This window comes from Rattus rattus, chromosome 10, assembly GCF_011064425.1.
Source record: "Rattus rattus isolate New Zealand chromosome 10, Rrattus_CSIRO_v1, whole genome shotgun sequence".
Taxonomy (NCBI): Eukaryota; Metazoa; Chordata; class Mammalia; order Rodentia; family Muridae; genus Rattus; species Rattus rattus.
In genome coordinates this window covers 67,988,565-68,011,529 of record NC_046163.1, presented here as the reverse complement: position 1 = coordinate 68,011,529, position 22,965 = coordinate 67,988,565, and the positions used below count along the sequence as shown (strand labels likewise).

Below are 22,965 nucleotides of genomic sequence, written 5' to 3'. Positions count from 1 at the left end.
AGAAGTGAGGGTGTCTCTTCTAAGGCAGTTTATTTCATTCGTCTCTACTGGGTTCTTGGCTTTCTGTACTTATAGGTCTATGCTAACCAAAACTTGTAGGTCTTCGATTAACCAGAAAATGTATTTTCAATACCCATCCTGATTTCTTGGGTCTGTGGAATCTGGTGAGGAGAAGAAGCTGGGGATGTTTAACTGTGGAGGCTCTCACTGGCCATCTTGCTTTGAAGATGTTATTCTTTCCATCAACCATGCTAATAACCCAACCCAGAATCCTCTGGTTCATCTCCACAGAAAACAGACCTCGGCCCTTTAGTCTGAGTTGGAGGGATGGGTGGGGGAGTGTGGTCATGCATGGAGCTGCCGAGGACTAGAGACTGGATGATTCCTCAGCATCTTGTCAACAATTGTCCCCAGTCCCACCTGCTCTGTCTCTGTCCTGTCCTGAGACAGCTGTGCTCCTGAAGTTCTGATCACACTGCATCATAGAATCAGCCATTAAACACGTACAGAGGTGTGCTCCTAGGAAACGTGTTGTCAGACATTGGCTCTGGAAACAGAAAAGGCAGATCTACAGAAGCAACAAACTGTTTCCTGTTCACACTGGTTAATAGCATAGGAAGGAAAAAGGACACACACACACACACACACACACACACACACGCACGCACGCACACACACACACACTGTGTGTGCAAGCAGTTACCCAAGGAGACCAGAAGAGGGCTTGGAGACCCGGAAATAGAGTGGCAGGCAGCTGTGAGCCATCAGCCATGGGTGCTGAGTCATCTCCCCAGCTCCGTGCTCTTCACTTGGAAGCCACTGACTCTGTATCAAAGCAAGACCTGTCAAGTCACACACAGAAAAGGAGGAAAGATGGTCGTAGTATACCAACAGATTTGATCTTTGTTTCAGAAAGTCAGCACAGATGAGGATAACTCCCAGGAGAGAGTCCCTTGGTCCCCTGATAGCATGCACTTCACAGTACGAACGGTCAATGTATTATTGATAACAAAGCAGCTCAAAATGTAGCTGCCCCAGTGCTGAGTAATGCAGACATTTGTAGGAAATCACACCAGACACTGGGAAAACGAGTATGCGCTCGGCAAATGTAGTTATCTGGTTGGTTCTCTGGAGGGCTCCCGGTAACTGTCAAGGTTCTATGTCAGGTAAGGATTTCCTCAACAAAAGGAGAAGCGTGGACGAGCGCGTTGGACAAGACACCTGCATGGAGCTGGCCCTCCACGCCTCCTCTCTGCCATCCACATTCACTGCCCAGCTCAGCCTGGCTGCCTGCACGACTTCTAATCCAGGCTTGGGACTTCTCTCTCCAACTGCCTTCAGGACGACTTTCTCTGGACGCCCAGAGACAGCTCAAACTACACGTGTTGAAGGGCCAGCTCTGGCTCATCTCCCTCAGATCTGATCTACCCTTACTGGATGGCTACTCCATCTTTCCAGATACCGGGACAGAAGGCAGACAGAGCCAGCCTGGACCAGGCTCTCAAACACCACTACACCAGCAAGTACTTCCTATGGGGTCTGCTGTCCAAAAACAGACAGACTACATTCACAGCAACAGTCCTATCTGCCTCTGCTCATTGCCACCTCATGCTTAGATTGTCGCAGCTGTCTCAAAGTGGGAACCCTGCTCCCATATTTGGTGCTTCTACACGATTGGTTCCTGGGGCTGGGGAGATGGTACAGTGGGCAAAGTGCCTGCTGCGTGAATGTGGGGAGGAGTTGTGTATATTGTCATGCCTATAACACCATTTATTTGTGGTGTGTGTGTGTGTGTGTGTGTGTGTCTGTCTGTCCATGTTGCGTCTTCCCAACTTTGTATGCACCACTTGTATACAGGTGTCTATGAAGCAGTGGTTCTCAACTTGTGGGTCACGAACCTTTGGGGTCCCATACCAGATACGCTGCAATCAGATACTTACATTACAATTCCTAGCAGTAGCAAAATTATAGTTATGAAGTAGCAATAAAAATAGTTTTATGGCTGGGTTCAGCACAGCATGAGGGACTTAAAGGATGACAGCATTGGGAAGGTTGAGAGTAACTGCCACAGAGGGTAGCTATCCTGGATTGAGAATTACAGGCAGTTGTGAGCATGGGTGATGGGAACCAAACCCGGGTCCTCTGTGGAAAGCAGAAAGAAGTCCTGAGTTAATGCGTATTGTTGACACAACCGTGACCATGTCAAGAATGCCTCAGACTCATGGGAACAGCAAGGCCTTCCTATGTCAGAGTAGGAATGTTGACAGTTGGCCATTCACTAAAAACAAAATGTGCAGAGTGTCCCAGATGACTGTAGGATCACACCCCGCCCCCCTAGACCCCTGGAAGATCCCCGGCCAAGATCAGCTAACTTGCTTTCTCACCTGTGCTGTATATAATACACACACTGAGAATCCGAGCTGTGAGCGTGTCTTCCTCCAAGTGCACGGCCCATCCAATCCCAGCTTTATGCTACCTGTGCCTGTCTGTCTTAATTCCCCATCACCCCCAGGCAGGTGTCTGAGACCCAGCTCTCGGGCGGTGGCAGTCCTCTGTAGGAAGAGAAAGAGCTCTTAACCACAGGGTCATTTTTCCATCGCTTATGTAAACAAAACCTTCATAGCAACCCGGGAGAGCTCTTCCTCTCCCTCCCCATTCCTCCACAGGAGCCCCTCTGAGATTTCTTTACCCTTCTCCCTCCATGTCCTTGGTACCAGGAAACCACACTGAACAAACCCTTCTCCACTCTTCCTTCTTGTCTGTAAGTCACTCACATATTTCAAGTATCTGAGCCAATGTCTTCATCAAATTAAAGATTTCTGCAAAACCTCTCCTTAAAAACTGAAGTTTTAATGCCTGACTTCATACCTATAAAGAGGCAGTACCAGGAAGTGATTCTAAAAGCCTGGCCTCTGCAGACAGACAGACAGACAGACAGACCTATGTGAGCTCAAGCCAAGCTATGCATGATCTGTGAGAAGGCTCTGGTTCTACTTCCTGCCTCTTACAGAACTGGATGAAACCAGGTTAAAAACATGAGAGCCACAGGTAAAGGAGTGTGCCGGGTGCATAGTGAGAGCCCTGCGAGGTTAGCTCCCTTCAGAGTGGTAAACAACCATTTCTGTTGAATGACTGAGCGGGTGTGGGAGAATGGGAGGCACCTTTATACACACACACACACACACACCCCCCCCGCAAACACACAGGACCTATGGTGGCTCAGGATTTTGGATTGGGAAGTGTAGGTGTTTCTGCCTCAACTCTTCTCGATAAATGACAATCATTGGAGACTCAGAAGAGAATGGAAGATGGTTTAGACTCAGAGGTGAACCGTTCTGACCAGACGTTGTGTGTTGGTCAAACGGCTTTGACCAACAGCTCCAGCCTTGAGGGAGATGATGCAGGGTAGTTCTATCCCCCATTCGTGTGTGTACCTCTCTGTCCTCTCATAGATCATACGTGCCCAGCTTTCTTGTAGCTCTTTAGGCTGTCAGTCACGTGCTGTGCAGCTGAATGGAAGCCACACCCTCTTTCGAGACCTACCCCTATGAGATCAGGGCAAAGCTGTCTTCTTAATTCAAGAACTTGGCTTGAAATAGACTCTTGATCAGCTGCCTCTGCTTCCCCATCCACTGCCCCCAGGACACCACTGATCTGTTCTGGGTCCACCACATCTCAGTGCCTGCTTCCAGGGACCCGGGACTGGACCCTTAACTGTGAAAGAGTTTGGGAAGATAGATTATGGCTACACATCTACAAAGTCCGGAGCAGCAATGCCACACTGTAAATCCTCTGTACGCATTTCTTATGGTCGTATTTGGAGGATGGACCCACAACGCCAAGAACCCAGGGTGCTCCACAGGAGCTTCAGACAAACACAAGTGCAGACACACAAACTCTTAAAAGTATTGACAGTGCAGCCTCGTGCACGTAATTGCTTCCCGTCACATCACTGGCTGGCCCCTTGCCCTTAATTACAAGGGAATGAAGGCTCTGGCTGAGTTGTAATACAAAGAACCTGGTGCCACATGCCCCCATGAGACCCACCGCAGGCATTCAATTTAGCTAATAAGTATGGCTACTGGGAGACTTGAATGTCCTCTCTCCCGTGGGCGGCTTCTTCTTCTTCTTTATTATTTTTTTTTTTAAATAAGTGAAACTCTTTGGTTTGTCCTTTCACCCCGTTTCACAGGGTAGTTTCAAGGCGGCTTGTCTGAAGGCGAGCAGCAGGAGTCTTAAGAACTTAATTTTAAGAAATTCAAAGAGCGGAGAACACACTTTGTTCTTCGCCTTCCTTAAACCCATGTTGCCAGCCTTTCATAGTAATTTGTCTTTCATGGATAAAATATACACAAAATCACCCGAGAGGGGAAGGCAGCCGACGTGACCTTGGCCAACCAAGTTCTCCTGTTTTTAAACGGCATGCACCGAATGTATTATTAAGATTTCCACGCGGCGGCATGCCCGGCGAGTAGGTCGGCTCCGGGAGAGAATTTACCGGTTCTTTATTTTTCAATTCAAAAAAATAAAAAAGGAGAGGGGCAAAGAAACTTACACATAGGAATTTTTTTATTTTCATTTATTAGCTCCTGGGGAAGAAGAAAAAAAAAAAAAACCTAATATAGGCAGAATCCCAACATGCTAAACCCAGAACTAAAGTAGCAGTGCCTGGGGAACGTGCAAGCGAATCGTTGTGATCGTGGGTGCTAAAGAATCGATTCTTCCCGGGTTCTCTCATCTGACCCCACCGCAGACTGGCTTTTGTCCACTTCCCAGCACTTGAGCCGTTAACGATCTCCTCCAGGCCAGACTGAGCCCCGTCTTCCGCTTCGCCCGCTTTCATCTGCCGTTGCCTTTGTTCGTCTCCACCACAGTCTTCCTCCTCCTCCATAAGCCTCGCTCCTCGTTCCGTCTGATCCTTTAGTATTCCTGCTCGCTTCTATTGCGCATTTTAAAAATAAAAATGAAAACGACAATTAGAGAAGAGAGAGAGAGAGAGAGAGAGAGAGAGAGAGAGAGAGAGAGAGAGAACCCAACAGTATTATTTCATTGTATTTTTCTTCTAATTTTTTTCAGGGTGTTTTTATGGATTATGAATAAAATTTTTGTATCCTTCTCTATCCTACCTAGTATTGATTGCCCTTTCACTCTCTCACATATTTATAACCTTGAGTCCATCTTAATTTCTGCTTCCTTCATGACTCACCTCAAAGTCTATTGTCTTCCCTGTGGGTATCCAGTGCTCTGTACTCTTCCCCACCCCCACCCCACCCACAAACTCACTCAAGAGCCCGACTACAGCCCCCATTCCCATTTTCTGCTTCTTCAGATATATATTCTTTTTGTTCTAAGAAATGAGCACATATATTATTTTAATTGCATATATTTTCTGAGTGTGGTATGCACATGCCGTGGGTTCCTGGTAGGTGCTGGTAGACACGTTGGAGTTGGTTCTCTCCTTTCACTGTGCAGGTCTCCAGGCTTGGCAGTGAGCGCTCGTGCCCTCCGAATCATCTCTCCAGCCTGAGATGAATATCATTTTAAAAAACCCACCCACCCACCCACCAACCAACAGACCGACCAACCACCGAAAGCCCTTCAGTTCCCAGCGAAGCATCCTGGGCATAGCAGTACTCTCCCTGCAATCTCTAACTGGTGACTGTCTCGTGGGCTTTGTCATCTAATTATGTAAATGTGTCATTCCTCTAAATAATTCTCAAGAGTTCTTAGAGTGCCTAGAAAAGGGCAGCTGTGTTCAGACACAGGAGGTGCTGTCCCACAGGACAAAAACGAAACAAACAAAAACAAGAAAAAACACCACCACCACCACCACCACCAAACAAACAAACAAAAACCCATCTGTGCCCTTTTTGCCGCTTCTTCCTAGGTTGGTGAAATGTTAGCAGCTGTTCCTCTCTCAAAGGCAGGGATTGACAGGACTCAGTGTTTGAAGGGACTGAAGAGGTGGCTCAGTGGTTAAGAGCACTGACTGTTCTTCCAGAGGTCCTGAGTTCAATTCCCAGCTACCACATGGTGGCTCACAATTATTAATAATGAAATCCGATGCCCTCTTCTGGTGTGTCTGAAGACAGCGACACTGTACTCCTAAAATAAGCAAATCTTTATTTTTAGTTGAAAACAGGAATTAAGCACATTTTCGGTAAGAATTTTAAATGTCCACCCTAGCATGTGTGGCCATTGCTTCCCTGTTCTGTGACTGTGTGTAGTGAGTCTCCAGAGGCAACCCCTGCAACATCTCTAAGTGGGAAGCGACTCATTTCCAAGAACATTGTTGGGACTAGCTTATTTATGTGGTTTTTTTTTTTTTTTTTTTTAATTTCAAATTAGTCAGGTGTACTGGCTGGCTTTGTGTGTCAACCTGACCCAAGCTGGAGTTATCACAGAGAAAGGAGCCTCAGTTGTGGAAATGCCTCCATGAGACCCAGCTGTAAGGCATTTTCCCAATTAGTGATCAAGGTGGGAGGACCCAGCCCATGGTGGGTGGTACCTCCCTGGGCTGGTGGTCTTGAGTTCTATAAGAGAGCAAGCTGAGCAAGCCAGGGGAAGCAAGCCAGTGAGTAACATCCCTCCATGGCCTCTGCATCAGCTCCTGCTTCCTGCCCTGTGTGAGCTCCTGTCCCGACTTCCTTTGGTGATGAACAGCAATGTGGAAGTGTAAGCTGAGTAAACCCTTTCCTCCCCATCTTGCTTCTTGGTCATGATGTTTGTGTAGGAGTAGAAACCCTGACTAAGACACCAGGTCTAGAGTCTCATATCGTTAAACCCCAGAACCCAGGAGGAAGAGGTGAGTAGATCTCTGTCTATCACTCTGGTTGACAGTACGACCTGAGGAGCATGGAGCCAAGAAATGAGGTGAATTAACTGAAGTCTCATATGATGGCCAGCTTTACTCAGAGCCTCGGACATTCATCTTCTGGGGCTAAAAAGGATCACAAGTGCAAGCCGCATTGACAAAAACGTTCTTCATACAGGGGTATACACAAATACCAACAGCCACTTGTAATGAGTAATCTGAGGTAAACTCACTCCTATCCGGTACAAGCTGGAAGGAGCGTAGACCCACATCCCGAGAACATTTCTGTCTTTTGAAGAAACACAGGCCACAAGACTTGTCTTGGTTTTTGGGCATTTTCTCACGAATTCTCGCACACAGCTCCGTTCTTGGGGTCATGTTCCTACAGATCTCTCTGAGGTAGAGACCAGCCTGGACTATATCAAAACTTGTAGGCCAGTCAAGTTTACACAGTGGCACTCGGTCTTAAAAGCAAGCAAGCAAACAAACGAACGTAAACAAAATTCCAAATGCTTCTTCTGTCTTTAAGCTGGGGGGTTGATTAAACAAATGACACATGATGAAAGACCATGACACCATTATAAAATGCAACATCAAACAATGTCAGTTAAAGGCACCTGCTGTTCTTCCAGAAGACCTGAGGCCAGTTCCCAGCACCCAAGCAGGGCAGTTCCCAACCACCTGCAACTCCAGCCCTAGCAGATCCAATCCCCCCTTCTGGCCTCTTGGGAAGCCTACACACACACACACACACACACACACACACACACACACACACACGCAGACATATACATGCACACATACGTATGCAAATATACACATGTACACACATACACACACAAACACACACACATATATACACACGCAGACATACACATGCACACATACATATGCAAATATATACATGTACACACATACACACACACACATACACATAAATTTTAAATTTTTGAGCAGGTATGACACCTGTGTAATCCCAGCACTTAAGAGGCTGAGACAGGTGGGTGGGGAAGCACCCTTGCAGAAGCAGGGAAAGAGGCGATGGGATAGGGGGTTTGTGGAGGGGAAACTGGAAAGGGGATATCATTTGGATGTAAATATAAAATATATCCAATAAATAAATAAATAATGATGCTGTAAAAAAAAAGAGGATGAGACAGAAGGATTCTGTGTTGGAGATCAGCCTGTGTTATGCAGTGACATTCTGTAAATAAAATAAAATAAATAAATAAATTTAAACACAGACAAGAATAAAAACATAGTGAAAGTTATGTCTCCATTCAGTTCCATGTGGCCTCATGTTTCCTGATCTACAACAATCAGCTGGATTCTAGTCCACGGGACTCTGGTTCCTGTTCATGACCAGGACCTGGAAGAAATCAAGGCATCTAATTCTAAGTCTCTCTGAAGACTTGCAACCTGTGCCAACAGTTCTGAGCAGTGGGAATGGCACCGTGATGCGTTTGCACCGTCCATGTCTCTGAATTTAAGAGTCTAATATGAGGGCTGGAGAGATGGCTCAGCGGTTAAGAGCACTGACTGCTCTTCCAGAGGTCCTGAGTTCAATTCCCAGCAGCCACATGGTGGCTCACAACCATCCAGTGCCCTCTCCTGGTGTGCCTGAAGACAGCTACAGTGTATGCATATTAATAAAATAAATCTAGAAGAAGAAGAAGACAAAGACGAAGGAGAAGGAGAAGGAAAAGACCCACATTCAGTTCCCGGCCCCCAGTCAGGCAGCTCAAGACTGTAATTCCATCTCTAGAGGATCCTTTGACCTCGAAGGACTCTGCACATGTGTAAAAACCAGAGCACAGACACATACTCGTATGCATAATTAAAAAAATAAAAACAGATATTTAGAATGCCCTCATCGAAGATCCCTTTGTCTTTAAGATGAGGGCATCGCTGTGTGTCCAAGCCTGGAACTCATAAGCACCCGCCCTCTGCCGTGCCGGTTACCACCATGCCCAGCTCTGAAGAATGATCGAGGTTACGTAGTCATAAATATAAGCAGCATGTTGAATCCGTGTTTGTTTGTTTTCAGTAGGCCTGTGAAAAATCTAGCCGCACTTGACCACATAGCATTTTTATTTTTTGTTTGTTTTATTAGTATGTACTAATTATGCTAAAAAACACAATAGTTTTTCTTATGACATTTTTATACATGTATATTTTATACTTTGAATATACTCAGCACACATACGTTTGTGTGCACGAGCACGCGTACGTGCGCGCGCGCGCGCACACACACACACACACACACACACACATACACACAGGCTCCTATCTCAAATTCCATGATTGCTATTAAAGGGCCCCTCTAGCGAAGTGTTCTATCCCAAGCAGAAAACATGTGCATTTGACCAAGTAACCCAAAAGTTGTTGCTCTACAGTGAAAGCTTTCAAATGCAAACCAGGCTTTATTATCTCCCTGGAGCAAAGGCAATGGTCGCAGTCCGTTTAAATAATAAAACATTAGTACTAAAATGACCTTAAAGAGCTTCTTCTCCATATTCTCCACAACTCACCACTCAAGCTTTGTCAAGTGTTCAGAAGTCTCCATTATTAGGTGTGCACTGTTTTTCTCTTAAGTTCTACTTAAACGCAGGAGACGCTGAAGTGGGGTCCGAGGAGCTAGGAGCACACATTGATCTCATTGCAATGACTTGAAATGCCACCAGGAGGCCATGTTGGGATACTTGGTCCAGTCTGCTGCTGCTTTGGGAGGCTGTGGAACCTTAAGGGGGTGTGGCCTGGGGTGGCCAGGCCGTGAGCACCTGGGATTCAGCATCAGGTACAATGTAAAGGCTCTGATGTCACAGCCTGGCTCTTGCTGCCTCAGCCCAGAGGGCCTCCTCTGCTTTACTTTCCCCAAGAATAAACTTTCTGTCTCAAGGTAAATGGCTAACAGGTGTTCTTCCGAGTCTCCCACTTTCCCGAGGCTGAAGGTGTTTAGAATCTGAAGATGGCAGCGCAGTTGACTTTGAAAAACAACAGCCCGTCCAGGAGAGTGTGTTAACGGGCTGAGCGTCACCGTTCTGAGTTAAAAATAGAATGTCCGTGTGCTGGAAGCCGCCTGCCTCTGTGTCAGCCAGTGTTTGTTTATAATCCCCAAACGGCGATTGCCATCTGTGCTGTATTATCCACCCCTTCAAGTGGTGTTTATTGAGCACCTACATTCCGTCTGGCGCTGCCTGGGGCTACAGCAGTGATCAGAAAGGACGGCCCTGAGAGCCTGAGGCTGAGCATCTCGTGGTTTTTGTGGCTTTCTCATTATGTCTCCTCTTCTAGAATCTAAACTCCCCGAGAACAAGAACACAAGCCTGAACTTAATTTCCCATCCTCGACAGCATCCAGCCAAGGGAAGGGCATCTGGCACTGATAATCCAGAGACACTGAGGCCACGTGACCTGAGTGAGCTCATCCTTTGCACCGGCTGTCCTCTGGGCTTACTCTTTGACCCTGAGAGCTGCTTTTTATTCTTTCCCACTTGCTACTGCCTTCTCCTTCCCGTTTCAATTTCTCTGATTTCAGTGTATAAAATGCTGGAGAACAATGCAGGCGACAGTGCAGAAAAGGAACATAGAGACCAGTGTGAGAATTTAGAAGTTCATCTGATGCTTTCACAGTACCTTGTTTTAGCAACACGCCAGCAAAGAGCCTACTCTGTTTTTTTTCTTTAAAATGCCTCATTGCATTTTAGTGCATGTGTGCGTATGTGTGTGTGTCTGTGTGTGTGTGTATGTGTGTGATGTATGTGTGTGTATGTGTGTATATGTATGTGTATGTGCGTGTATGTTTGTGTGTATATATGTGTGTTGTGTGTTTGTTATGAATGTGTATGTGTTATGTGTATATGTTTGTGTGTATTTATGTTATGTGAGCATGTGTGTGTTTATATGTTATGTGTGTTGTGTGTGTTACATATGTATGTTTGTATGTGTGTTACAAGTGTGTGTGTGTATTTGTGTATGTGTGTGTGCACGTTTATATGTTTGTATGCATATTGTGTGTTGTCTGTGTATGCCTGGGTGTGTATATATGTATATGTGTACACATATGTGTGTATATATTGTATGTGTGTTATGTGTGTGTATGCTTGTATGTTACATGTTTGTGTGTGTGTTCTAGGTGTATATGTGTGTTATGTGTGTGTGTATGTTTGTGTATATGTTTGTGGTACATGTGTATGTGTATATGTCTACATGTGTATGTTTGTATGTTTGTGTGTATAAATGCGTGTGAGGTATGTGTATGTATGTGTGTTATGTGTGTGTCTATGTTTTAGGTGGGGTGTGTGTGTGTGTGTGTGTGTGTGTGTGTGTATTGAGTGTGTGTTTGCCTGTGGGGGCTGGGGATGTGAATGCGGCTCTCAAGCCTTGAACTTAGTTCATTCATCTTGTCATCAAGCACCTTTATTTCCTGAGCCATTTCTCCTTAGATTTCATTAAAAGGAGTCTTTCTCATTTGTGAGATAAAATTACTTTCCAAAGTGATTCAAGTAATCATTTAGATCTAAGCTATATTTAAGCATAATCTATAAGCCCCTTGGTTAACAAGGAAACCAGAAATGCTCTTTTCCAGCTTAGAGAAAAATATTAAGCATTGCTTTTATCTTAACAACTAGCATCCAGGGCTGTCTAAGCATCGTGCAACCCCATCCAGAGAACGTCTGAGCGTGTTCTGCTCTGTGAAGTTGATGGCCTTCTGCATGTTCCATCACTGAATGGATTCTCCAACTCATAGCAATCAACACTTTTATTCCTATGTTTTTCTTCCCTCTTACAAAAGAAACAGAGTAAACAATTGTATTAAAATTCTATGGAAAGCCTGAGCCTGGGAGGCGGCTGCGCCCTGCGACTTGCAGTGTCCGCCTCTCACAGCTGCGCTCCTTTTGTGGAGGTTCTGCTCTCAAAGAAAATCAACAAGGATTTCCCAGAGGCTGAGAAACAAAGGCTTTAAAACTGGCTTCCTGTGAGTCCTCCAAGGGCATGGCCTTTGGGAACAAAGTCAAGTTCCGATCCAGCCCCCTCCTGCGGCCACTAGATGACACTGCCGCCCCAAAAATAACAAAGTAGTTCGCTGTTCATTGCAGAGAAATCACATGGCTCTGAACTTAGCTGCCCGTTGTACAATGTTGCTGCTACTGGTGCTGCTGGTGCTATTCTCCTCCTCCTCCTCCTCCTCCTCCTCCTCCTCCTCCTCCTCCTCCTCCTCCTCCTCCTCCTCCTCCTCCTCCTCCTCCACCTTCTCCTCCTCCTCCTTCTCCTCTTCCTCGTCTTCCTCCTCCTCCTCCTCCTCCTCCCCCTCCTCCTCCTCCTCCTCCTCCCCCCTCCCCCTCCTCCTCCTCCTCCTCTTCTTACATGGATAAGAAAGTGGTGAGATTTCCAAGAGAGAGAAAAATGTTAAGTTCCTGCATCTTACTCAGGAGGAACCACATCAGTAATAGGACTTTGCTTGGATTTTTGTTGCCTTCTTTTTAGTCTGAAGTATCTGTTGAAAAGTGTTATTGAACCTTAGTCATGATGGCAAACTCAGCTTAACCACCACAGGCAAGCTGAAAAGGGCTGGTCACTCGGGAATCAGTTAGGGGCTGGTGAGACAGCTCAGTAAGAAACGCTTGCTTCTGAGCCTTTACGACCTGAGTTTGATCCCCAGAGCTACCCACACCTTCTCATGGGACACAGTGCATGCACACACACACACACACACACACACACACACACACATACATACACACACACAGACACACATATACACAGATATAACCACACAAACACACATACACAGACATACACACACAGACACACCCCGAGAGTGAAGAAATAGAAACAAAAGAATAAGTTAGGTGTACACTACTACATTCTTGTTCTGCCTTTCATCCCCCACCGACACACACACACACACACACATACACACAGACAGGCAGACAGGCAGACAGACACATAGAAAGACAGACACACACAGATATACAGACAGACACACAGAGAGACAGGCACACAGACAGACATGCAGACAGACAGACATGCAGACAGACACACAAACACAGACATGCAGACAGACACACAAATACAGGCAGACATGCAGATAGATACACAGATACAGACAGACACACAGACATGCAGACAGACACACACAGAGACAGACATGCAGACAGACACACAGACAGACACACAGACATGCAGACAGACACACAAACACAGACATGCAGACAGACACACAAACACAGGCAGACATGCAGATAGACACACAGATACAGACAGACACACAGACATGCAGACAGACACACACAGAAACAGACACACAGACAGACATGCTTAAAGACACACAGACACGCAGACAGACATGCTTATAGACAGACACATAGACAGACACACAGACATGCTTACAGACACACAGACACACAGACAGACATGCTTACAGACACACAGCAGACACACAGACACTCCATGTGAACAGCTTCTTCTGAGGGTAAGGGCACCTGACAGAAATGCTGCAGTGCAGCTGGCCTTAGGTGTCGCATTGTGAATTATGCATGAGGGACTCGACTCTCACTGCAGTTGAGCCCAGAAGCAAGGGCTATTTCTGCTCATGTCTGCATCCTTCCTTGCCTGCGCACAGCAGAGCACAGGAGGTGGAGGGCGATGGCCCTCAGAACGCACAGATTCCAAGCTGACCTCTACAGCTATAGCTCTAGATCAAGAAAACACTTCTACCTGGTCACTGGAACTGTCTTCATAACTATCGGCAGCTGCCTTAAATATGATCATCAATAGTGGTATTGATCTCTTTGTGTTCTTCCTAGGCTTGCTTGATTAGAAGAGTTTGTTTTATGTTGGTTATGGAATGATAGAACTAGGAGTTAATGCAAAACACCACCATGGAAAGGTGCTCCTGAGATCAGGGTCACCAACACTCAAGCATTTGTTAGAGCTTCGGATGCTCAAGTCACTCAGCAAACCCTCAGATCTAACATACAGCACATCTCTAAGTTCGCCAATGAGGAAGGATGAATCACTACAGCATGAGCTTGCTCTCTCTCTCCCTCTCTCTGTCTCTCTGTCTCTCTGTCTCTGTCTCTCAGTGTCTCTCTGTCTCTCGGTGTCTCTGTCTCTGTGTGTGTGTGTGTGTTTCTGTCTGTCTTTGTCTGTGTGTGTCTTTCTGTCTCTGTCTCTGTCTCTGTCTTTCTGTCTGTCTGGATCTCTGTGCCTCTCTCTCTCTCTCTCTCTCTCTCTCTCTCTCTCTCTCAACACAGCACAGATAAGACTTCATGCAGGGAGTTGGGGATGGAGGGATCCAACTACTCCTCAAAACAGCTGAGCAGAACAGGGGTGAGTGTTTGGTTTTTAATTGCTTTGTGTGTAGATGTTTTTATATTTGGGGGCTGGTTTAGCTTTAGGATTTTTTGGTGTTTGGGGACAGGGTCTCACCGTGTAGCCCCAGCTGCTATGGAACTCACTCTGCAGACCGGGCTGGCCTCAAACTCAAACTCAGTGATCCACCAGCCTTAGATCAAGCACTGAGATTAAACGAGTGTGCTGCCACACTCGGCTTCTTGCTTAATTTTTAGAGATTTATTTGATGTTAGGGTGTGTGCGTGTGTGTGTGTGTGTGTGTGTGTGTGTGTGTGTGTGTGTGTGTGTGTACACACACTTGCGTGCAGGCTCCACAGAGGACAGAAGAAGTCATTGGATCCCTTAGAGCTGGAGTTACAGGCAGTTGTGAACAGCCTGGTGTGGGTGCAGGGAACTGAACTCAGGCCCTGTGGAAGGGCAGCAAGCACTCAACTGCTGAGCCAACTTCCCAGAGAGAAGAGCTCTGGGCTGATGAGAGAGACAAGGAAGGGCTATTGAGGAGGGTAGTACAGTAATCTAGACACAAATATTGCTGGCCTAGGATTGGGGCTCTGGTCCACTGGGAAACACCACAGTGAAGTGTTCCAGGGCATGGATTCATGCCGAAATATACGGGCTTTGATTAGACAAGTAAGTTTTAAATTTCGCAGTGATTAGAGGCAAACTCAGGGTCTTGCACATGTCAAATACCCACAATGCCGCTGGGTTACACGCCCAGCCTTGCACACATAATTTTAAATTCAGGCCTTCATCTACGGTGCCAGTAGAAAGATGAAATGAGAATTTAAAATGTTTTATTTGTGTGTTGGGTAGTTGAGGGGGGAGCACATTGGCCTGTATGTATCTGCAACGCATGCCTGCTGTGTCAGAAGAGGACATTGTGTCCTTGAGACTGGAGTTAGAGACAGCTGTGGGTCGCCATGGGGGTGCTAGTGGACCCAATCTTGGTCCTCCGCAAAACCAGCCTCTGCTCTTGGCCTTTTCTGCCCTCTAAAAGAGAATGTTGGACGGGTGTAGCTAGCGCACAGTGGGAGCTCTGTAAACGTTTACTAAATAAAAAATTATTCCTTGGGTGTCCACTGCTCTGCTCCCCACTGAATCTGCGATCAGGTTTTGGCCGAGGATTTTCAATGGAGCTCTGTACTGTTCTGTGCTTCATAGTGCTTTCCCGAGGTTGCTGTTAACAAGCGACCCCAGACCGGATGGTTTAAAAAAGCAAAAATGTACCACTCATGGCCCTGTAAGCCAGACATGCAGACATAGCGTCCCTGAGCTGAACTCAGGATGTTGTAGGCCATGCTTAGAGCGGGGGTGCTGAGGAAAGACAGGCTTAAAATGCCACATGGAGTCCATCCGTGCCCCTACAGCATGTGCTGCCTCCTCTCCCAGCCATGTCAAATCCCTTTCTGCCTGTCTGGAAAGGGGTATTGGGGTGGAACTGAGTCGGGGATTCGCACTAACTTCAGTCCTCAATACATTGGTTAGACTCCTTAACTATACAAGGCAATGCTTACACACGCCAGACATGAGGCCCTCCCTAATAATATCTTTGAGTGACATTACCCGGGTCCTTCAGAACTGTCTTGTAATTTCGTATCACAGTGTGAGCACCTGATTAGACCCCAGCTATCTGTGGCTATGGGTCCCCAAGTGCTGGGTCTCCTCTGCGCATGTGCAGCCGATAAATTCCATCTGGAGGAACAACAGCGGGGCCCGGTCATGTTCTCTGCTGGCCCCTCTGCCAGGGCTTTATTTCCTAGCCCAGAGCTGTTTCTTCCACGTGCTAATCTGCAGCTGGAAGGATGCGTAACAAATGGATTAGATGATCTTTTAGGCCGTTAAGCAGAGGGGGCCTTCATCCTGTGCCCGCCGTGTCTGCCTTTCAACGTGAGGCAAAGCCGCCCCAAATCTTTCCAACACCGCTTTCCCCAAACCATGGGACAAGCGGGAGAGGAGCTGGTAGCCGGGCCCTGGCAGCCAGACAGCTTCCTTCATGGAATGTGAGACCGCTGAGTGGCAGAGCGGCAAGCATGAGATGCATGGAGGGTGCTGTCATCGGTCTGCCCCGGCTGGCTGGGAGCCGTGCCTTGGCCATTTATTTTAAGCACAGCTTTAATCATTACGGGAGGCTCCTAACTTTACAGCTACTGCTTAGCCGCCTGGTTCTCCGTGCCCAGTCACTCGAATTCATCCCGACTTTTCTGAAATGAAGCCGCTTGTTTTCCAGTGTTCTCTCGGAACACTCACCTCTGCCCTGAGATGCCCTGGGTTTAGTCCGCAGTACCCCAGGGAACAGGGTGTGGTGCTGCATACCTGTACTATGGTCATTAGGAAGACAGGCAGGAGGCACCAAAGTCCAAGGTCAATCTCTGGTTGGTAGGGAGGTTGAGGCCAGCCTGTGTCAAAACAACAGGAGCAGGAGAAAGGGGGGGGGCCTGAGTGGGGGGGGCGGGACATTTCTCAAACTCTGCACAATGAGTTCTTGAACGAGTAAATCGTGCGCTGAGATAACAAACACGTTGCTTGTTTATTTCTACGTCTTTTCTTCTTTGTACCGGCTAGACATCCTTCCCCAAACCAGAGTGCTAAGAAGCAAAACAAAATGAATCCAAAAGACACATTGCCAAGCTGGCTATCTTTGAAAGTCCCAAGATTTGAGAAAACGCCTCTGGCAGGTGGCAGGCTATGTCATGGAGTGAGGCTGTGGCCACACACCTATGACTCTGAGAATGTTGCCCACCACAGGTGAGAAGTGTATGGAAAATGGTTTCCCAAATCTTACACCGATTTTAAGATTAAGTACGATGTGTTAAATAAATACATTGGCTCGATGGTTGGTTAGCGAATGATGCCCAGTAACTAAGGGTAATTATTACTGGGATAAATTATGTGGGTTTGCAGGACCCGGGGCTACACTTTGTCCAGGTTTATAGTCCACTGATGTCCATGGTTACTAAAATGGATACATGGGCCGGCTAGATCAGAGGCACCAAACCTGACAGACAAACCAGACACAGGCCCCGCGTGGTGGAAGGTGAGAGCCCACTTCTGCAAGTTTGCCCTCTGACCCCCACACACGTTCATAGGAGCATTTTATCATTAAAGGAATTTTATTTACACGCTCCAAATTCCCAGTTCTATGATTTGCCCCTTGAACGAAAGCTGGAGAAAGAACTGCAGCTGGCACTGGACCTCTCTCTGTAAAGCTAATTAGCTGATTTGAACTTCAACCTTTGCGGAGAGGCTGCAATGTCGCAGGTCTGGAGCTTACTGGCAGTTTTTCTTGGGCCCTCTCCAGTTCCCTTAATAGCTACCGGTTGCCTACCCCGTGTCTAACCTACCAGCTTGTGAAGAACAGGTAAAACCGTCTGGAACATTATCAGATCACAAGTTCACACCGACCCATATGCTAAGATGTAGTCAGACTGCATCTGAGGCCTATAGCTGAGGTCCTCTCCCTTCTGCAGCCAGCTTACTGGGGGTCCCACCGCATGTATTTTTGAAGTCTTGATTTATGATTTTCTTTGTCTGGTTATTATGGACATTTTAAATCGAATTGTTACAACGTCGGAAGGTAGAGTTTGGGGTAACCCAAACCTGGCCCCTCATCTTGGCTCCAAAATGAGCCAAGGGAGGTGAGAACTGTGCTTTTTGCACGCACAGCTCAACAACTGCAAACCACATTCATTCACCCCCTGCTCCACTAGCCGGGATCTTAGCCCCTAGGCCGTCTGCGGACACAGCGGGTGGTGGTCTGGACCGTTGGGCACTCCGGCCTTTCCCACCGGGCAGCGCAGCCTGGCGTGTGCGGGCGGACTCCCGCGCGCGCGCCCTGCGCACCCTCGCACCGCCCTCCCGCCCGGCGCTCCGGGGCGCGGCCAGGGCACAGCTCCCGCCCCGAGAGGAGCGCCGAGTTCCTTGAAGGCCGGCGGCCGCGGCAGACCTGCCCTCCCTCCCTCCCTCCCGTGACGCGCGTGCCCCGCAGCGCGCAGCCGCAGCGCTGCCAGCATGCGCGCCGAGGCCCGCGGCGGCCTGGAGCGCTTCTGCAGCGCGGGCAAGGGCCGGGGGCTCCGTGCGCTGCGGCCCTTCCACGTGGGCGACCTCCTCTTCTCCTGCCCGGCCTACGCCTGCGTGCTCACCGTGGGCGAGCGGGGCCACCACTGCGAGTGCTGCTTCGCCAGGTACGCGGGGACCGTGCAGGAGGGAGGGGCCACGCAACCACGTGCGCCGCGTCCGCTCAGCCACGGCCTGCCCCGCAGCCCGACCTGCGCCGCCCCACGCGTGTCCGCTCTAGCTTAGGCTCCCTGTGGTCCGGAGGCCTCCCGGGCTGTGCTGAGATGGGCGGCTCCCCCACCCCCCAAGAAGTGACAACCCGATCAGCCAGGGACCCTTCCGGTTATTCTTGAGTAGGGACGGTATGGGGCACGCCTATGAGACTGGGCTCCGTAGATAGGGGGGAGGGGGATACAGTTTGTTGGGAGAATATTTGTAGTACATCATATATGTCCTGAGTCCACGCCCATATGCTAAGCCTTCAGGTAGTTGTGGAGCACAAAGGTACTTCGCCATCCCACCCTGTTTCTTCATTTTACAGACACACTTTATCTTAAGGGCTGAGAAGAAGAGATCATTTTACTGTTGGGAAACTAAAGCCCAGAGAGGAAGGGCACCTGGGTGTACACAAGGCACTAATTAGGGGCTGAAGCCTGGCCTGCCTCAGGACTGACACTTCCCACCCACCCACTCCTGTGCTCCCCAAGTTTGCTGAGCTAGGGGGTCTGGCTTTGGAGTTCAGCCTACCCCAGGCCATCTGTGGATGCCTGAGGAAGGGACCCTCATACTTGCTTTGAAGGTCAGTGCCTTCATCTTTGAAGTGGAGATGGTGGGCTAGATTAAGCTAACATGGGGTTCTCGGGTCCCTCTCGAGGGCTGGTCTGAGTCCAGCACTCATCGAAGCTCTCTGCACTTAGCCTCCCAGACTGGTGTACCTCATTCTCCAATAAGACAACAAAAGAATGGACAAAGGCTGAATATTAGAGTAATCTCGGCCCGACTCCCTGCCAGAACTGTCTTCCGCTTGGGGGGACCTGGAAAGGAACTAGACGCAGAACCATGCCGTGGGCAGCGGAAGGGCTGTATGTGATGTGCCTCTTTGAATTGGTGAGCCAAGAGCTAAAGGGTCATGGCACCACTTTGCGACGTTCGAGTGAAGTGAGCATTGGGTTTTCCCAAAGTTAAAAAGGCTGCTGAGACTGGTCCCTTGATCTTCTGAGCCTCGCTGTGGCTGGGAGTCTGCAGCAGTGTGGGTGTCTGCAGTAAAGGAGCAAAACGGGTCACCCAGCACAGAAGGGGCCTCCCTCAGGGGTCCTGGTGCTTGCCAGAAGCCACAGCGTGCGCTGAGAGGTGTGGGCCTTGCTGAGTGCGTAGTAGGGACTCGTGGCCAGTCTCTCCTCCTGAAATTAAATATCTGCGTTGACAGCTGAGACGTGCTTCTCTCCTGTTGGGAGTGTCCTGATTGTACGCAGACACACAAGCCCCAGGAGTACCCTGACATTTGTGGCAAAGTTTGCCCCCCCATTGACATTTGTCAGTGTCACTAATTTTGCCTCAGTTCCCTCCTCAGGGCTGCCCCAGGCAGTCATTCCATTGCTCCAACCTCTTCTGTTTGGCTTATGTAACAGAGTCCTTGGAAATCAACTAAAATATTGCACAATAAATACATAAATAAATAAATAAATAAATAATAAATAAATAACTCATGAGATCCATGGGCCTAGAAAGATCTTCGAACTTCACCCCGTGGTTTCTGTTAAATCTGTTTTGCTAGATCGTTCTAAGACTGCGTCACTCTGTCTCCTATTTGTGTATAACTGAGGCCTAGCCTGTTCCTATGTATTAAAGGGGTGACAAACATCTCTGTGACGTCTTGGGACCATTCTACAAGTGGGGTGCGTGTGGGTTCATGTGTCATGCCCCCTCCTTGTGCTAGAAGTTATCGCTTAAGACGGACCAGCCTCCTGCGGTCTCAGCCACGTCTACTGTACCATAATTTAACTCACTTGGAAAGAAAAGCACGATTTCTTCAGGAGCGAGCACGTTATATTAACAGAGAAATAACTGTAGCATTTTTTTTTTTAAAGCTCTCCACAAAATAGGATTCTTAGTGCCAGGAATTTTTTTTTCTTTCTGCCAGTTTTAAATTAGTATCACATTTTCTCAGCTTGGTGGGTGACATTTGGGAAGATGCAGATCTTACCTCAGCTGCTAGAAGGCAACTCCTAAAAATAAAAGTAACTTCCAGGCGAGAGCTGTCCCCTCATATATACGTGCACATGCATGCTTGCCCGCCCACCTGCCCGTATGTCTGTGTACGTGTTTTGGTCACTAGTTAACTTTCTGCCAGGCTTTTAAAAGAGACACACCTACACACCTGCTTGTACCTGCTTTAAATAAATACACACACACACACACACATATATATATATATATAACTGGACATTCTGACTCGATTTCACTGGCTTCAGAAAGGAAGGCCCAGCTGCAACCAGGTGTTGACTAGAATATATTAGAACATTTGCCTCTGGGGACTGAGGTCTCCCGGGACACCGTGTAACAAGGATGTTGTCTGTTCTGAGTGTGGGAGAGAGCCTGAAGGCCCTCTTGGGCTTTTGCAGCAGAGCCCCGTGCTGTGTCTGGCTCAAACAGAACGGAGAGGATGAGAAGTCCTGTCATGAGCAGTTAGATTTTTGCCCTCCTGTCCCCAGGTGAATTCCCTAGCCGGTCCATCTTGCTTCTCCCGTTGTCTGACACGAAGTAGGCATTAGTGGGCATAGTTATATAAAGGACCTCAATAATAATGATTTCCCCTCGTCTGTTAAGTCCGCTTATTAAATGCATGATGACGATGAAGACACACAGGCAAGAGATGTCCTCTGAAAGTGACCCTCAAGACTAAGGTGAGCGTTTGCGGTGCAGGCCTGGGACCCCGTTTGCTTGGGAGGCTGGTGCAGAAAGATCGAGGGTTACAGAGCAAGCTTAAGGTCGCAAAAACCAAAACACCACCAGCAAACCCAGCTCCATGGGAAGCACAGGTTCAGGGGCGGCACATACGGAGTCCTGGTGGGGTCCGTTTACCACGTGCTCAGGGCAGCACGTACGGAGTCCTGGTGGGGTCAGTTTGTTTATAGGTAAGGAACTCTTGGGTTACCACTTCCTCTGTTTGAGAGACAGCCAAGCAGGGCGTTGCTCTAAGAGAATTGCTTCTGGCAATACCCTCCACCATGGCAGTCTGTGGGCAGTGGGTTCTTCTGCTTGTAAACTTATCCCTCAAGCGCTCATCCTGCGGAGCCGCTCGAAGGAGAGAGCGGGAGGCAGGTTCCCTCTGTCCATAGCCTGGTTTGTCCTGTGTGTGCTGAGCTTGGTTTTCGGACTCGCTGGCGTGTATATATAAGATATTCTAGTTCCAGGAACATGTTTCGGGAGGTAGAGGGAGTCCTTGGATGGGTGCGCGGAACACTACTCACGGACACAGGGCTAAACCCGCCGTCCTCCCAAATCTTCCAGGAGAATGGGGCAAGTTTTCACTGCTTCCTGAAACCCAGCTCCAGTCAGCCTTACACCCACAAAGGCAGGGCTCCTTCAGAAGGTACCTTCCCACTCCAGGAGCTCAGACTCCTTACTCTTTCAGCGTGAGAGCACTTTAAGTACCTTAGAGCGTTCTGCGGCTAGGAGCAAATCCACTCCATGTCCACCCATGCACCTCAGTTCCATGTAGTCTAGCAGGCCCACGTTTGTGAGTAACCTCTTTATCTTTTTTTAGTTCTTAGAACCTCTCTGTGTAGATGGGATTTCTCGTGTTGTTTTTACAGTGAGGCTTCTGGGTAGCATTCTTGTAGGACAAGTAGGCCGCCGCCCACCCCCTGTTGAAGGTTCTTTAAAAATCCTTTTTTTTTTTTTAATTCTCCAGTTCTTCTGTAAAGGGCCAGGGGAGTCTACAGCCTTGAGTGTGACCGTCAGAAAAACTCAGGATTGGTGAGAATCGAGTCTGTTTTAGTGTTCAAAGTAGGGGGAATGCCAGAGAAAGTGTCTACTGTTTCAGTGCTGTAGACTTCCTCTCCCGGCTAAGCCTAATCACCTCTTTTTCCTGTTCCTATAAAAAGGAGATAAACTCAGCTCTTTTTTGACCAACTTTCTCTCTGCCTCCCCTGCACCTCGGAGGTAATTCCAGGGCCCGTTCCAGGCAGTCTTTCATCTGATGTGCAAGGCCACTCTAATTCTGCAAAGGCCATTACCAGCCTTGCAGAGACAGCTGGCTTTGGCCACCTCTTTGAACTGGTGTGTGTGTCCTGACCCTCCCTTGTAACTAACCAGGCCTAGAACAGGCGCCCTGCTTGTGCTTGGCTAAGTTCCGCCCTCGATTTCCCTGGGGGACCGGCTGTCTGGTGTCCAGGTCTGCCCCCTCTGGGGCTGATGGGAGGCTACCGTACCCTGGTCTCTGTTCCCTCTCAGGGACTTGTCTTGGGAAGCTCAGCTTCTCACAGGCGCCTTTCCCACCCACGTCTGCAACCCTCACATCTGTGGATCCTGAGAAAATCCGCACTAGTTTAGGGGTGCAGCTCTCAGGCGGGGAATTGACTGAAGTACCTGTCTTTTCAGGGTTGAACCCCTGACCTTGGCCTCATTAGCTCTCTGAGCTGTCACAAAGCCCCATACCTCACTTTGTGTCACTTCTGCTGACTCCCTGCTTGCCACCCTCAGAGGTTTCCTTTTCAATTGCAAAGGCGTTCACAGGGA

At 48.3% G+C, this 22,965-nt stretch overlaps 1 protein-coding gene across 1 annotated transcript in view; it reads left to right on the top strand.

Annotated features, from left to right (window-relative positions):
• The first annotated feature begins 18,157 nt into the window (after window positions 1–18,157).
• Smyd2 (SET and MYND domain containing 2) overlaps window positions 18,158–22,965 on the top strand; it is a 39,510-nt gene continuing 34,702 nt past the window's right edge. Inside the window, exon 1 of the mRNA XM_032915028.1 lies at window positions 18,158–18,353. Coding sequence (XP_032770919.1) covers window positions 18,181–18,353 — 173 coding nt within the window. The 5' untranslated portion in view covers window positions 18,158–18,180. The remainder of the gene's footprint in view (window positions 18,354–22,965) is intronic.